This window comes from Aedes albopictus, chromosome 3, assembly GCF_035046485.1.
Source record: "Aedes albopictus strain Foshan chromosome 3, AalbF5, whole genome shotgun sequence".
NCBI classification, from domain to species: domain Eukaryota; kingdom Metazoa; phylum Arthropoda; class Insecta; order Diptera; family Culicidae; genus Aedes; species Aedes albopictus.
The window spans coordinates 259,863,375-259,879,982 of NC_085138.1; the positions used below are offsets into that span (position 1 = coordinate 259,863,375).

The window sequence follows — 16,608 nt, forward strand, 5'->3', positions numbered from 1 at the left end:
TCGATGGATACTTCTAGAGCCTGATAAGCTCCACCCAAGAGAGCAAGATGAAAATCAGCAGTTGTGCTTTTGTGAGAGGTAGAGTATGTTTAGCTGGACGTGTACAGCAAAGCGATTGATTTTTTCTTTTTTTTTTTTGAGCTTTTAAAACCTTCAAGCACCATTGAAGAGAGCAGTATTGAATTAATGCGCTGAATTTTGAAATGTCGATGCGGTTTAAAATTTGCAAAGGGTTATTTTTAGGATACAATAAACAGTAAAACATACGGACTTTCGCAAATGGTAATGCTCGTGGTAAGTAATTGAACACTATAAAATTATTGATTATTTCTTTTTTCAGGAAAACCTTATCATGGTGATTTAAAAAATAACTTATTTTTTTTATTACTAAGTATTTGCACGAATTATAGAAAATTTAAAAGCGAAACTATAATGTACTTAAAAATGCTATGCAAAAAAGAGTAGGAGAGGGAAAGGATGTAGGAGTAGGGCATTGGATATTTATTAATCAAAATTACTTTTATTCAAAACACATATTATCACTTCCTTCAGTGTTTCAAATCAAATATTATTTCACGTATATTGAAATCCTGCTCCAACGCTTGCGTCGGGTCGAAGATGTGCTACCGAAATCCCCGATGGAACTGAGCGCGGATGGTGAAAGATGAAACGAAAAACCAAAATAACGTGTGAAGGAAAAAGGAGAGAAAGGGACAAGTAGTAGTGTCGGTCGACAGAATCACGAGAATGAAAAAAGTCAGTTTTGAGAATGGTGTTATGGTGAATGGAAGTGCGGAGTGGAGTGAGCAAATAAATTTAAGAAAAAATTAAAGAAAGTAAGGTGTTGTGTTTTGATTTATAGAATTTCAACAGCGTTTCCGACAGACCTTTCCCAAGGTTTTCAGCGACCAGCTCGGCTTGTGCAGTAAAACCAAAGTGAAGTTGGAGCTGAAAGAAAGCGTCCGACCCGTCTTCTGCCCGAAGCGTCCGGTGGCGTACGCAATGTACGATGCCGTCGACCAGGAGCTCGACCGACTGGAGAAACTCGACATCATCACTCCGGTCGACTATTCCGAGTGGGCAGCTCCCATCGTCGTAGTCCGCAAAGCCAACGGGTCGATCCGAATTTGCGGAGACTACTCCACGGGTTTGAGCGCCGCTCTCCAACCAAACCAATATCCGCTTCCACTTCCGGACGACATCTTCGCCAAGCTTTCCGGCTGCACGGTCTTCAGCCAAATCGATTTGTCCGACGCCTTCTTGCAAGTGGAAGTCGACGAACAGCACCGCAAGTTGCTCACGATCAACACGCACCGTGGCCTCTACTCCTACAACCGCCTCCCGCCGGGTGTGAAAGTTGCACCTGATGCCTTCCAGCAGCTTATCGACACCATGCTAGCCGGCCTGGAGTGTACTTCCGGCTATCTCGATGACGTCATCATCGGCGGTAAGACAGAGGAAGAGCACGATCGCAACCTGCGGGCCGCCTTGAAGCGAATCCAAGAGTTCGGCTTCACCATTCGAGAGGACAAGTGCACGTTTCGGAAGCAGCAAGTGCAGTACGTCGGGCTTGTCGTGGACAGTCGCGGGCTCCGTCCGGATCCAGCTAAAATCGAGGCGATCACCAAGCTTCCGCCTCCCACCGACGTTTCCGGAGTACGGTCCTTCCTGGGGGCCATCAACTATTACGGCAAGTTCGTCCCCAACATGCGCAAGCTACGATACCCGCTCGACAATCTCCTCAAGGCAGACGCGAAGTTCAAGTGGACTCCGGAGTGCCAGCAAGCGTTCGAGCAGTTCAAGCGAATCCTCTCCTCGGACCTTCTCCTCACGCACTACGATCCGAAGCGGGAGATCATCGTTTCCGCCGACGCTTCTTCCGTTGGACTAGGGGCAACGATCAGCCACAAGTTCCCCGACGGCACCGTCAAGGTCGTCCAACACGCATCTCGAGCACTCACGAAAGCAGAGCAAGGCTACAGTCAGCCCGACCGTGAAGGTTTGGCCATCGTGTTCGTCGTTACGAAGTTCCATAAGATGCTCTTCGGCCGGCATTTCCGGCTCCAAACCGACCATCAGCCTCTGCTCCGGATCTTCGGGTCCAAGAAAGGTATACCAGTCTACACTGCCAACCGCCTTCAACGCTTCGCCCTCCATCTGCTGCTGTACGACTTCGACATCGAGTACGTGCCCACCCACAAGTTCGGCAACGCAGACCTGCTCTCCCGGTTGATCAACCAGCACGTGAAGCCCGACGAGGACTACGTTATCGCTAGCGTCAACCTAGATGAAGATCTCAGGTCAGTTCTTTCTAGTTCCCGTAAAATGTTGCCTCTCCATTTCAGAGCCGTCGCGCAAAGCACCCAAGCAGACCCACTGCTCCGCCAAGTCTACCACTACGTCCGAAACGGTTGGCCCCAGTCAAAACTGGCCGGGCCCGATCTCCAACGGTTCCAATCCAGGCAGGAATCGCTCTCCGTGGTAGATGGGTGTCTCATGTTTGCGGAACGGCTCGTCATCCCGTCGCTGCATCGTAAGCGCTGCTTGGAACAGTTCCATCACGGCCATCCCGGAATGCAGCGAATGAAGGCCCTCGCTCGAAGCTACGCCTACTGGCCCAGCATGGACACCGACATCACCGACTTCGTCCGAGCATGCCAGCAGTGTGCGTCCGTAGCTAGATCGCCTCCTCACTCTCCACCGATGCCGTGGCCCAAACCGACCGCTCCGTGGCAACGCGTCCACGTCGACTACGCCGGTCCGATCGAAGGCGAGTACTACCTCCTCGCAGTCGACTCGTTCTCCAAATGGCCGGAGATCGTCCAGACCGTCCGTATCACCTCAGCGGTGACAGTTTCCATTCTTCGTGGGTTGTTCGCTCGACTGGGTATGCCCGCAACGTTGGTCAGCGACAACGGTACCCAATTCACCAGCGTTGAATTCGCCGAGTTCTGCACCTCCAACGGCATCGAACATCTCACGACGGCCCCGTTCCATCCGCAATCGAACGGTCAAGCGGAACGTTTCGTGGACACCTTCAAGCGGGCCGTGAAGAAAATTCGAGAGGGGAGAGGATCGATGCAAGAGGCACTGGATACCTTCCTCCTGACGTACCGAAGCACGCCCAACCGGGCTCTTCCAGACCAGAAGTCGCCATCCGAGGTCGTGTTCGGGCGCAAAATCCGCACGTGCCTCGAGCTTCTGCGTCCTCCGCCGGTACGGACACCGGTGCCCACATCGAACGACAGCAAGCAACCGAGATCCTTCCACCGAGACGACCCCGTTTACGCCAAACTCCACGTTCGTAACGATTGGAAGTGGGTTCCCGGTAAAATCATCGAGAAGATTGGAGACGTGATGTACAACGTGTGGGTCGAGAACCGCCGAATGTTGCGCTCGCACATCAACCAGCTCCGGAGTCGTATGGCCACTGACACGACGTCGAAGCAATCCGCTGGTCAGGTCACCTCTCGCCAGCATTCGCTACCACTCGACATCCTGTTGGGTGCCTGGAACTTGCCAAGCCATTCGCCAAGCACACCGACGTCAGCCGCACCACCGATCGCGCCAAGATCTGTGTCTGTCTCCAGTCCCGATCCTACCCTGATAGGTTCCGAGCCGGCTTGTGCCTCGTCTACGCCACGGCACGAGCTCCCGGCGGTCCCGGCAACGTCTTTGTCATCGTCAACGTCAACATCGACCGATTTCGAGTCCGCTATCGAAGTGGAACCAATGGTAGAGCTACCTAGGCCTTCTTCACGTACCCGAAGGCCGCCAGTCAGGTTCGACCCCTACCAGCTCTATTAAGAGGGGAGATGTTGTGGACAACCCGATTGCGGTGTACCGCGCCGCTGAGCTCGCACAAGACAGAGCACTACTGTCGTGCGCGATGCAATGGAAGCGCATCAATGTATTTTAATTTGGTTGTCGTTTGTGCTCTGTGCCTGTGTATTGTTGTCCATAGTAGTTTAGTTATTGTTTACGTCTCGCGAATAAAAGTTGTACCCGTTTTAACGTGTCGCAATAAATTAGTTTTTTAATCCGTACAATTGTGCGCGTTATCATTCCCTGATGTAGGGACACCGATCCGAACACCGTCCGGTATCCGCGGTACAAAAGAAAGCTTCGTGATGCATCATGACACCTTAATAAACGATCGAAATCGGAATGATTCCGATAAAATTTGCAAAAAATATTTGGATCACTGAGTGAAATGCGATGAACAACTACGGGGAAGTCTGAAAAAGCTCTGAAAGAAATCACGGGAAGAACTTCATGAGAAATATCAGCAAAAGCTCCTGTAGAAATCCCAAAAGGCTCGAAAAATATTTAGGAGAAAGTTCAGAATAAATGCTGAAAAACTCTGAAATATCCAGGGATCAACGCTGAAAGGACGTAGCAGGAGAAACTCCGAAAAAAATCTCAGGAGAAACTAAAAAAACATCCCGCACGAACCTTTGAGAAATATTTCAGCTGAAACATCTATAGAGCAAAACTTTGCGGAAAGCTCACGGAAATTTCTTTCCGGATGTTGAAAAACAAACTTCGAAAAAATTGCAGGAGAAACATCGAAAAACAATCTGCCAGGAGCTCTTGCAGAAAGTTCGTGGAAAATTCCTCAAGTAATTCTCGCAGGAGCTTTAGTAGAAATCACACAAATAACTCCTGCAGCAACTCCGGAAGAAATCCCGAGAAGATATACTGGATATACTGAAGATATTTCATGAGAAACACTGGAAGGAATCGCGAAAATTTTTATAAGAGGAATTCTGAGAGAAATTTTAGAAGAAATCATGTGAAAACACCTGCGATATATCGTGAGAGACTCTTGTGTAGATTTATAAATTTATAATGCGCAATTTTGGTTCACGTATGCCGAGATTTGCACAGCCAAGTAGTCAGCTAAATGTTATCATGAGTTTCTCAGCTAATAGGCCGTATGAATAAAGTTGAGTAAATACTCTTTACTAAATCTATGTGAAGCCGTGGAACAAATCACTGTGAAACTTCACAGAGATCTGAGTAAAGAGTATTTACTCAGCTTTATTCATATGCTCTAATAAATGCCGAGAATCAGTATGACATGCCTCGTTGCCAAGCTACCTACCAGTTTGTTAACTGAGTCTCGATTAAAATTCAGAAACCGAGATTCGCACATCCGAGCTCGGTGAATAAAACTGTGTGTAGGAATTAATCATGGAAGAAATCCCGCAACATTTTCTTTGGGCATGAAGCAGGGACAATCTCGGGAAAATTCCCCGGGGTAATCTGAGAGCAATACTGAAAGAAATTCTGGAAAAAAATAGTATGATTCTCGTGAAATACTGCAGCAGAAATCGATCGGAATTCAGGAACCTCGGAAGATTCTCAAGGAAAGAAAACGTTCGAATCTTGGTAAAATTCCTGTAGAGGTCCGGAAGAATCTTCAGGAGTTCAAAAAAGAATATGGGTAGTACGCAGATCGCAAGAAATTTCTTGGCCCATCTCGATGCGTGGGAAATTCAGGCAAGGAATCGCTCAAGAAATAAGAAAGCGTCGCTTTATTCCGGATCCTAGTACGGAGCTGAAACTTGAAATCAAATGGGGCTTGCTGTGTTAAAATTCTTGACCATTCCGGTCACGGAAAAATAATGCACTGAACGAAAATCATTGAGCGATTTCGTTTGAAGTGCATACCTCGCAATACCAAGAAAAATGACATGTAAAAATGCGAAGGAATCCAGAGAGAAATCTTGGAGAAATCCTAGGAGACATTACAAGAGGTTGTTGTATAGACTACAGCATAATGATCTTAGATGGCAATGAGCTACGATCAATATCATAGAAGGTTTTGGTTATATATGTTACAACAGAGATCAGTGGCGTCTTGTAACCTCACTTTTTACCTGTTCAACGACCCTAAAACTAGCATTTGCGAAGAATTCACGATCAGAATCAAATTGAAATTGGACGGAAACGACTATTCTCGTCATTTCCTAGAAATTACAAGCTAATTTGTTAATAAAATTCAAGAATTTACATTCGTTTAACAGGTAGAGTTGAGGTTAGGGAGTCGCCACTGACAGAGATGTTTCAAAAGAAGTTAACACTTGACTATAACGCCGAGGACCTGGGATCGAATCCCACTCCCGACAAACTCGTAAAATGTGAGTTCTTCCTTCGGAAGGGAAGTAAGGCGTGGGTCCCGAGATGAACTAGCCTAGGGCTAAAAATCTCAGTTTAATACCTTTTAATTTCACCCTAATTGCTTATCCTTTGACAGATACGCGTATTTCGACTACCACTTGTAATCTTCCTCAGTGTCAGTTATCCAGAAATACGCGTATCTGTAAAAGGATAAGCAATTAGGGCGGAATTAAAAGGTACCAAACTGATTACACTCATTCGAAGAGGGTATTCTGCTTAGAGGGTTCGAAAAGTCGGTACAAGAACTAAAAATCTCGTTAATACAGATAAAAAAAAGTTCAGTCTAGGTTATTCTTAACTACCACTTTCATACCAACAATGTAGTAAATAGCCGTTCATAAACCACGTAGACTATTTGGGGGGAGGGTGGGGTCTGGCCAAAGTCTACGCTCCATACAAATTTCAAAATTTTTGTATGGACAAAAGTCTACAAGGGGGGAGGGGGGGGGGGTCTGAAATGGCCAAATTTTGGTCTACGTGGTTTATGAACAGCCCCTAAACTCTGTGGACTCTATTTCTGAGTAGATCTACAAGTAGTGAAGTTAAACTACTACTCTGCCGTGAATCGCAAGTCAGTCCCATATGTAAAAAGTAGACATTGAGAAAATGGAAGTTTTCAAATTCGACTTCTATGTGAAACTTTAAAAAATCGTCATGATTTGAAAACTTCTGTGATCATCATGAAACTTTCACAAATTGTTTCAAATGTGAAAACGTTACTGTGAAAAATATAAAACTAAATAAAACAGTTTTCGATTTTGTACTGCTGGGTACACAAGTTGATAATGGGACTGACTGGCGATTACTTTTCATTATGGGACAATCTGACTTGGTGTTGTTTTTCGATTTTACTGAACAAATTATATATTTTTATTCGCGCAGCTGAAAGATCATCCGAAGAAAGATCGGAAACTGCCATTAACTCAATTTTGCTCAAAATGCAGATGGGACTGACTTGCGATTCACGGCAGTCCCGAATAAAATGGTATCATACATCAATTCAACAGTGTATCATTTTCTGATCATTCGTGTTATCGTAAACTGGATGATACATAGATGATACGACATATCTTATTCATGATAGCAGTTATCATTTTCGGTGTTTCGATGATAGACCGAATGGGTTGTTAAGTATCGTTACCATTCGAAAATGCCATTTTTCTCGAACAAAAAATTTGTGGAATCATAAATGTTATGATCGCTTTATCATCAACATTATGATACAGCGAATAATAAAAACAAAACGGAAATATTTCACCAAATCTGTTTTACCGACTGAGAAAAAAGCACACCCCTGCGGGCATTTGTCGGGCACTGTCAAATTTGTCTACGATTACGTGAATCATATTTACTTTTGTGTTTTTTTGTGCCAAATTTCTTCAATTGGGAATCGAACCGTGTGATTTCCGAGGTTGCTTCAACTGCTTCTCGCGCGGTGTTTACTTACTCTAAATCGGATCAGTGCTCGCGGGTGGCTCAAATGCGTGAAAGTTCTTCATCTGGAGAAGTGGGTAGGTGAGATTAAAATAATAGAAGCTGCGGTAAGATAATTCCTAAGAGTTGTAAGAAACCGTCCAGTATCAACGACCGATCTTCTTTTGGTCCCCTCGCATGCTGTGGCAGCCAATGAAGGTGAGTTTTCATGAGAGTTCTCGAATGAAATTGTTATTAGTCAACGGCTAGTGCACGGCGGTCGCTAAAAGTAGCTGTTTCTTACTACAGCGATCGAAAAGCTTGAACTCAAAAGTGCTGATTTCCGACGATTATAACGACACATGGAACACAAATAGACAGTTTAAACCGCTTTGAAAGTGTGGCAGTGATTGAATCTCGGATTGAATGCTGAAAAAACTCGCCAAAACTATTGTTATTTGCCGAGCTTACAAAAACCATATTATTAAAAATTATTAATTGATCATTGGATGAATCATCATGAAAAGTAGTATGATACTTGAAACATACTAAATAATGCCACATTTTCAACTTCAATCGTCCAATTAAACTATTATAACCTTTGTTGTAATCATTCAACGAACAAATATCTTATAATATGAACGATTGCATTGATCGTATTTTTCTATGCGGGGTTACTGCACTGTGATGTTTTAGCTTTAATTTTATTGGTGTAAAATTTCCCTGAGTATATTCAAAATATTCCCTGAGTAATGTCAGCGAATCCGTTCATCGGAGCACTCTTTCCTCAACATCTGTGATACTAGTTTTAAGATAATCTGAGATTTAGGGTTTTTCGCATTCTTTTCCCTACAATAGCCGAAAGTAGCTAGTAATTTTTGTTCTGTGTATTTATGTCTCATAAAATGAATTGAATTATTTTCTCAGTTGAAAGGTAAACCAAATCTCTGAAGTGTAAATGTGAATAGTCATATAAGAAAGTTGAATTCTGGGCAAAAAAATAAATTAAATTGAATTGAATTCCCTGAGTAATCCAGGTTTTTCCCTGTAAGTAAAACTCCCTGAGGATTCCAGGTTTTTCCAGACAGCAGACAATCTGTTTTCTATTTCCTAGCATTCCCCAGCATTCCCGGGTGGGACAAAAAATTGCAATAAAATTTTGAAATTTATCCTCTATCAAAAGATTTTGTGAATAAAAAACTATGTTTAGTATGACATTAACATCGCTAGCCATGATGGTCTCCCATAGCGGAAGGTCCGAAAGAGCTTAGCTTGAAACTATTGACAAATCATCATGTCTACAGGTCGTAAGCCCGAATAAAGTGTGGAACGTTTTGATGGCTGTGATCCCTGACCATCATGTCAAAAACCCAGGGATACCCAAGTGACCATACTGTTAGGGTGTAGGGGTTGCATGTGTGAGGCGCATATATTGACAGGCATTGCTATGGACCGTTAGGGCTGAGTAGGGTCGGAGAATGGATCTACGATTGCTGAATTATACTGAAAAAGTCGTGATTCAGCAGTGGTGACACCGCTTTCCGCTTTTGTTCGGCCTTGGTGGTTTGTGCGGGGTGGCGCGTGTCGGTGTGTGTGTGTGCTTTGTGCGTGCGGTGCATACGGCTTCAGCAGGGTGATTACTTGGGTAGTGTGGGATAATTGGGTTTGGGACTGAGGGGGTCGTCGTTGATAAGGCCGACATCATTGAGTGTTCAGTGTTGGCGGTTGTATTGGTGACGATTTCTTCAGCCTTAAGATCTCATTTATACCACGCACAGACTTTTGGCCTTTTGGGAAGAGGGAGTACTTTGTAATGCAAGAGAGGGATTTAAACTCTGCGTTACGGGTTGGGTGAGGTCATGCAGATAGAAGCAACCCAAGTGACCGTGCGGCTCGGGTGGTGATGGATGCATGAGTGCAGTGTGTGTGGTGTGCGCTACCCTGTGGGTGCAGTTGAGTCCGGGTTGGAGTGGAAAGAGACCCTTCTCTACTCTAGGTTGTGCAGTGTTGTGCGTGATTTGCGGCTCGAGCTGCGTGGTTACTTGGGAAGTATTGTGCTCTGTAATCTAGATTTTGGTTTTAAGGTGAAGCTAAGGCTGGGCTGTGCCTCGGATTTGTTGGGCGCAGGTCGGGTGAGCTGGTGGCAGTTTGGGCTGGGGGGTTTGCTCGATTGGTTATTCACTGATGGTGGCCAGTCGATCGACTTATCGGCGCTGCCTGTCATTTGGTTCTTGGGGTTTGTGCTCTCGAGATTCGGGGCGTTGCTTCGTTGTATCTTCGCTTCAATACTAATATTCCTTGTTTGATTTAACTGACTGTTTTTTACAGGCGTTTAACTCATTCTAATTCATAGATTGCCAAATTTAAGGGTAATGGTAATCAGAGTGGATTAGAACGAGTTGGCGTCTACAATACACCAACACTAACACACACACTCCAATACTTACACGCACACATGCATCTACAACTAGCTGTAAAAGACCAGTGGGCGGGACAATGGTGCCTACCCAACAGTTGTAGGTGGGGTGTTTGGCTTAGCTACATGACTTGGTCCGGCAAGCCCATAAACATCAATTGGTAGACGTACACGCAGACAAATTTTGCTTAGTAGAAATAAAAAATCTAATGGTTAGAATCAACCAAGTTTGTGTATATTAAATCAATCCACCTATTTTTTCACTTCAATGCAACATATTTTTTAAAACAACAAATTTTTGAATTGAATGAAACATAACTTCTAGAGTTTTATTTCAATTGGGTTTTTAAATTAAGAAAAATTTAATGATTTTTCACTTTTAAACAAAAGAGCACCTTTTTCTGAGCCGCTATGATTTTTTTCAGATTTTTAGAACTCTATTTTGGTATCTAAAATCAATTTCAAAGAGATTTTTTAAAATCACCTTTTGACAGCTGGGCAACTGCTTGACAGCTCAGCTCAGTACAAAATGCGACGAGGGGTGATCCGACAAATTGCTCCCATACAAATTTCAAATTGATTTTTAAATAGGTTCCCGGGCACCAAAATTGATGAAAATTTGGATTTCGGCTCAGTTTGGCATGCAGATTTAGAATATGGAATTATCTCAACACCACTAAAGAAGCCAATTGAAAATTATTGTTGTTTATATAATTAGATTTTGTAGAATCAACAATGATGTTTGGTCCAATGACGACTACCTTCATGCTTTGTTTACAAGGCAAACAGAGAAGAGCCATAGTGTTTTTTTTTGCTTCATTGACCTAATCTGACAGGGTTTGTTGCGAGTATTATCAATACTTTGTTAGGTAAGTCTATGAAGTTTGTATTTATCGTCGATTTGTATCCATATTTAATCATATTTCAGCTCACCAGAATGCATGAAGAAAGAGTTCATTTCAGGCGGAACAAATCTGATTATTCGCAGATTCAGAATTGATCATTGCTGACGGTAATTTTCTAACAAATGCTAAACATGCCAAATGATCTTGGAAATGATTTATGTTTTTCTTTCTTATAGTACGTTACTGTAATCAGAAACTCAGCAATAAGGACGAGCAAGTTAGAAGGAATTGCATCTGCTTGTAATTCAATTTCCGGCAGCATTTCCAAAAATGTGTTTCCTTGCATTCTATATCTATGAAGTTGCAAATTTAAACAAAAAATAAAATATCATGAATGAAAACTATTGTATTTCTATTTTTGTTTTCTTTTTTTAATAACAAAAAAAAATCAACAATAATGCATTTTAGTTTCAATGCGATTGCTACAGTTACATCAATACATTGCACTTGTTGATTCAACAAATTTGATTTTTTGTTTCAACAAAATTTATCATTTGTTGTTGACAGTTGTCAATTTACAAGCGATTTTAGAAACAACAATTCTAATTGTTGAAGTAAATAAGCGAAATCATTGATTCAAAAAAAAATTGCCGGTAAGCCCTGAGTCAACAATAAAATTTGTTGAATCTATTCAGAATACTTTTGCCTTTACAATATATTTTTCTGCGTGTATTGCCTAGTGAAAAGACAACGCAGATGGGCGAAAGCCAGAGGATGCGTTGATAATAGCAGAATAGCAGAAAAAACTATGTCGTATGACATTCAAATTATTTTTCATGAGTAAATAACATCATTTCAAGATTCTGTGTCTTTTTCCCCAGTACATACAGTGTATCAAACAATTGTCCGTACAGCAATTTTTTGATCAACATAATTTTTCATTCAAATGATCATAACTTTTTTATACATCAATCAAACATGCTGAAATTTTGATCAATCATGAACCACATATTAAAGCTCCATTTGTAAAATTTTGAGCAAGATCGAATAAGTTTTCTGAAAGTTATGGAACTTTTAGTAAATCTTTTAAGATTAAGATTTTTGAACACATTTTTAAATCATTTTTTCTCAATATGTACTCGATGAAACTATTTCAAGATTTTTTGTGCTATAGCTTACACCTAAGGCTTTCATATGCAGCTTCGTTTGAGGTTTTATATTCAATACAAAAAAATATGAAAAATCTGTATATGTTCAGAGTGTCATTTGGGAATTTATCATATTTTGATCAATAAAAGTGCCAAGCGTTTTCATCGTTTCGAAACTCTCTTAATGTAATATTTTTATACAGGACCTACTAAACTACATATGAAGAGTAGGTCCTATGTATTTTTCGTTCAATCAATGCAATTTTATTGGTGGAAAACGTTTGGCAGATTATTTTATTTTTTTTTTTGAAGAGTGACCAGGTGGAGCTGCAGGACAGCTGATAGCAAAGCCTGGACCCTTTCCCAACTTTCCCCCTACTAGGACCAATACTCACGATGGACTAGACGATGTCGTCAACTTGAGCAAAGTGTGTAGTAATTAGCATTGGGTCGTAGTAGTTTTTAAAAATACTGTTTCTAACTTTTCCCATCGCTCTAGTGTTTTGATCGAATGGAAGCTCCAAAGATGATTTGATAATTGAACAATATTTCAATAATCGAAAATCTCCGAGGTCACTGGACAACATTCAGAGATTATAAAAAAGAGTGTCTATGTCTATGTTAACGCCTTCAGAGTACTATTCTTAAGAAATATACAAAGAGCAAAAAGAAAAAAATGTGTCGTAGCTAATATTTCTGAAAATGATTCGAAGACAGCTACCAGAGCTACCGTTTTTAGCCGATATGGGCAACTAGTTTTTCTGACAGCTTCCCCAAACAATATTCAGATAATATCCTCAATTATTTTATAATACATTCTGAAAATTATTTCAAGCTGATTACCAATAGTGTCAATAACCGATGTTAGTCATTGACAGCACCAGCATCATCCCCAAATAACTCTCATATTAGTGTTAGATAACACTTTTTGAGCTTTCATTCGATATTGTAAAGAAATTTGTCAAACCCTATTTGTCAAAATATAGTCAATAATGTATCAAATTGTGTTCCTAATTTCGCTAGTCGTCTTCTGCATATCTGTGATCATCTCAGTCCAAAGTAATATTATATCCATCGTAACCCTTTGCATTGTCAACCGTCCTAAGTCGTAACTAAATTCCTGCTTTTTTTGATCAGTGAAATAATACCGTCTAAGATATAAAAACAAAAAAGTTCAGTCAACTGAAAAATGATAATGATTATTTGTCAACTTCTATAAATTCACAAAACCCATAAAAATAAGAAATACAAATATAAACTCCTATAATCAACAGTTTTATCTTTACCTAATCAGTCCATAATTTTCAAATTGTAATGAATCTAATCTGTAAGGCTGTAAGTCAACTTATCCTAGCGTCCCCTGTCCTGTGTACTTTCGATTTCAAGTAATGAATGATGAGTGTAACGCAGAGGCCTCCCCTACTCACTCTTGCGTTACGTTAAATTTAACAATTATCGTTAAATTGGAGAAAATTCAATGAATACAAAGATTAGGTCTATGCAAGCTGAATTATAACTTGTCTTGAACTTGTGATAAATGCACAACGGATACTCCTTTGGTTCCCATTAGCACTTACGGCCGATTCCTTCACTTGCGCTCAACTCGTAAACCAGATATATCTAGCTCAAAGTCCAAGCGGTGGTGAATAAACTGGCACTAAAGTGCTAATGGGTTAAGCCCTCCCATCGCGTCAAGATTGAATATCCAGGGGGAGGGTGGAAAACGTTTGGCAGATTATATGTGCAAAATATGATAAATTTTTAAAAATCGTCAACTACATAAGCACATTTTAAATATTTTTTTGTAGTGAATATAAAACCTCAAAAGTAGCTGCATATGGAAGCCTTAGGTATCAGCTGTAACACATAAAAAAATTGAAAAATTTCCAATGAGTACATACTGAGACATAATGTTTTAAAAATGTGTATAAAAATCTTATAAGTTTTTCTAAAAGTTCTATAACTTTCAGAAAATTTATTCGATCTCGCTCAAAATTTTACCAATGGAGCTTTAATATATGGTTCATGATTGGTCAAAATTTCAGCGTTTTTGATTGACGTTTTAAAAAGTTATGAACTTTGAATGAAAAATTATTTTGACCAAAAAATTGCTGTACGGACAATTGTTTGATACACTGTATGTTTCATCCGTTTTATCTTACCCCAACCGTTTTAACTTGCCCCGGTGCCGGTGTATCTTTAATTTACAAAAAATAATTCTATAGCTTAACCAATTCTAAAATCACATGATATTTACAGAGTTATGTTGTTTTTTTTGACATATATTTCGTTTATAACGACGATGGTTAACAATTCAAGATTGGCAATAAATTGCATACAAAACTTTATGCAATTCAGCATCATAATTTCTATTTTATACTACTAATTTCAGTATCATAATGACCAACTTTTCCGTACCCGTTCATTATGCAACTAAAATGAGTTGCATAATGAAAAATAGTTACATAATGTTCATTATGCAACTCATTTCAGTTGTATTATGAACATTATGCAACTCAAATGAGTTGAATAATGAAAAAAATCATTGCATACAATTTTGTATGGAACTCGTTGCAAAACTCGATTTTATCAGCACTCTTCGTATTTATCCAATTCGGCAAGCCTCGTTGGATAAATGTACGACTCGTGCTGAAACAATCAACCTTTTGCAACTCGTTACATAAATATCTATTACATGCTATTTAGTTATACTTATTCATTTTCCCGTATGGATTTATTTTCTTTTCAATTAATTTCAGTTGAATCATGCAAAAATGTGGAAAAGTAGGCCATAATCGGATATCTTTGCCATAATGATACTGAAACGAGTTATTGATATTTGAAATTAAGGTACGCTCACCGAAAAAAAATGGAAATTGTACACTAACAATGACATACAAGGTTATCAAGATGCAATAAATTTTTGTTTTAAATTACGTGGGTGTGAGTTTGCATGTGCATTTCGTATGGAACAACCCTACTGACCTTTCGTTTTCGTTGCGGTTGTATCCTTTTTCTTCCTTGGTTGTCTTTGCTTTTGTTGGAATCGACTAAACGCCCCCGCGCGGCTAACACTTCCAGCAACTTCTTCTCTGTATCGTAGACGGGAAGAAAATTCCACCGAAAGGGCGTTCGCGTTAATTCACCCTGCGTTGTATTCCGGATATGAAGCAGCTCTCGCCTCGCTTGGTTCGCTGACCGTATGGAACGATGTATTATCCAAGCGCAGCGAACGAAAACAAGAGTGAAATCCTCCTCAGCGATGCTGAAAATCCACTGCAGTGACGTAAGAGTAGCACTATTTTTGCCCCGCTCGGTTTTACTTCTGTGAATCTAACAACCAGCTTTCATCAACCAGTTTTATTTTTCCGTGTTTTTACTGGTTGGTGGGAATCTAACAACCAGTTTTTGTACCGTACTTGAACAAAGGGGTGACTTTGTACCGATAAAAGATTAATCCTGTAAAACATGTGTCCGATCCATCGCAACAACTGAAAATGTTGCGCAACGAGAAAAAGTTGCATTGCTATGAAAAATGTTGCATGGTATGATTACATAGCCAAAAAAATGTTGCATGCTGCAAAACGTTACCTCCATAAGAATACCTATGTAGGCGTCATGCGATGTAGTGTCATGCGATATTAAAAATGTTGCACGATATAAAACACGTTGTATGACATTCAGAATGTTGCATCTCATGAAAAATGTTGCATGCCTCCAAAATGTCACCTTCATGAGAGTACTAGTATTGGTTGTATGTCACTTATAACAATAATGTTGCATGATACAAAAGGTGTATGCCATTAAAGTTGTTGCATGACATGAAAAATGTAGCATCACAAGAAAAATGTAGCATGTCCGCAAAAGATCGCCTCTGATAGAATACTAATGTGGGTAGGATGTCAAACAATAGAAAGAATGTAGCTGACATGTTGCAGATATGAAAATTGTTGCATCGCATGGAAAACGTTGCATGCCTGTAAAATGTCACCTTCATGAGAATACTAGTATTGGTTGTATGTCACTTATAACAATAATGTTGCATGATACAAAAGGTGTATGCCATTAAAGTTGTTGCATGACATGAAAAATGTAGCATCACAAGAAAAATGTAGCATGTCTGCAAAAGATCACTTCTGATAGAATACTAATGTGGGTAGGATGTCAAACAATAGAAAGAATGTAGCTGACATGTTGCAGATATGAAAATTGTAGCATCGCATGGAAAATGTTGCATGCCTGTAAAATCCCAAGAATCAAATTAAGATTAAACTGGTATAATCTTGGAGCAGTCGCATAATTGCCCATTTCCACTTTAAATCAACTTTAAGTTTGCATGTAAAGTAATGTTTGCTCTAAATGCACCGTATATCAGCATACAATGAGGCTTCCAGCATCGTGGTTACTTGGGATGTCACCTTCATGAGAGTAATAGTATTGGTTGTATGTCACTTATAACAATAATGTTGCATGATACAAAAAGTGCATGCCATGAAAGTTGTTGCATGACATGAAAAATGTAGCATCACATGAAAAATGTAGCATATCCGCAAAAGATCACCTCTGATAGAATACTAATGTGATTTGGGGCCAGTTCACT

General features: G+C 40.5%; 1 protein-coding gene across 1 annotated transcript; it reads left to right on the top strand.

The window, feature by feature from the left end:
* The first annotated feature begins 747 nt into the window (after positions 1-747).
* On the top strand, positions 748-3,807 carry LOC115259209 (uncharacterized protein K02A2.6-like). Its single transcript, XM_062855219.1, has 2 exons — positions 748-802; positions 863-3,807. The coding sequence occupies exons 1-2, from the start codon at positions 748-750 to the stop codon at positions 3,805-3,807; spliced, it is 3,000 nt and encodes a 999-aa protein (XP_062711203.1).
* Positions 3,808-16,608: the final 12,801 nt, after the last annotated feature.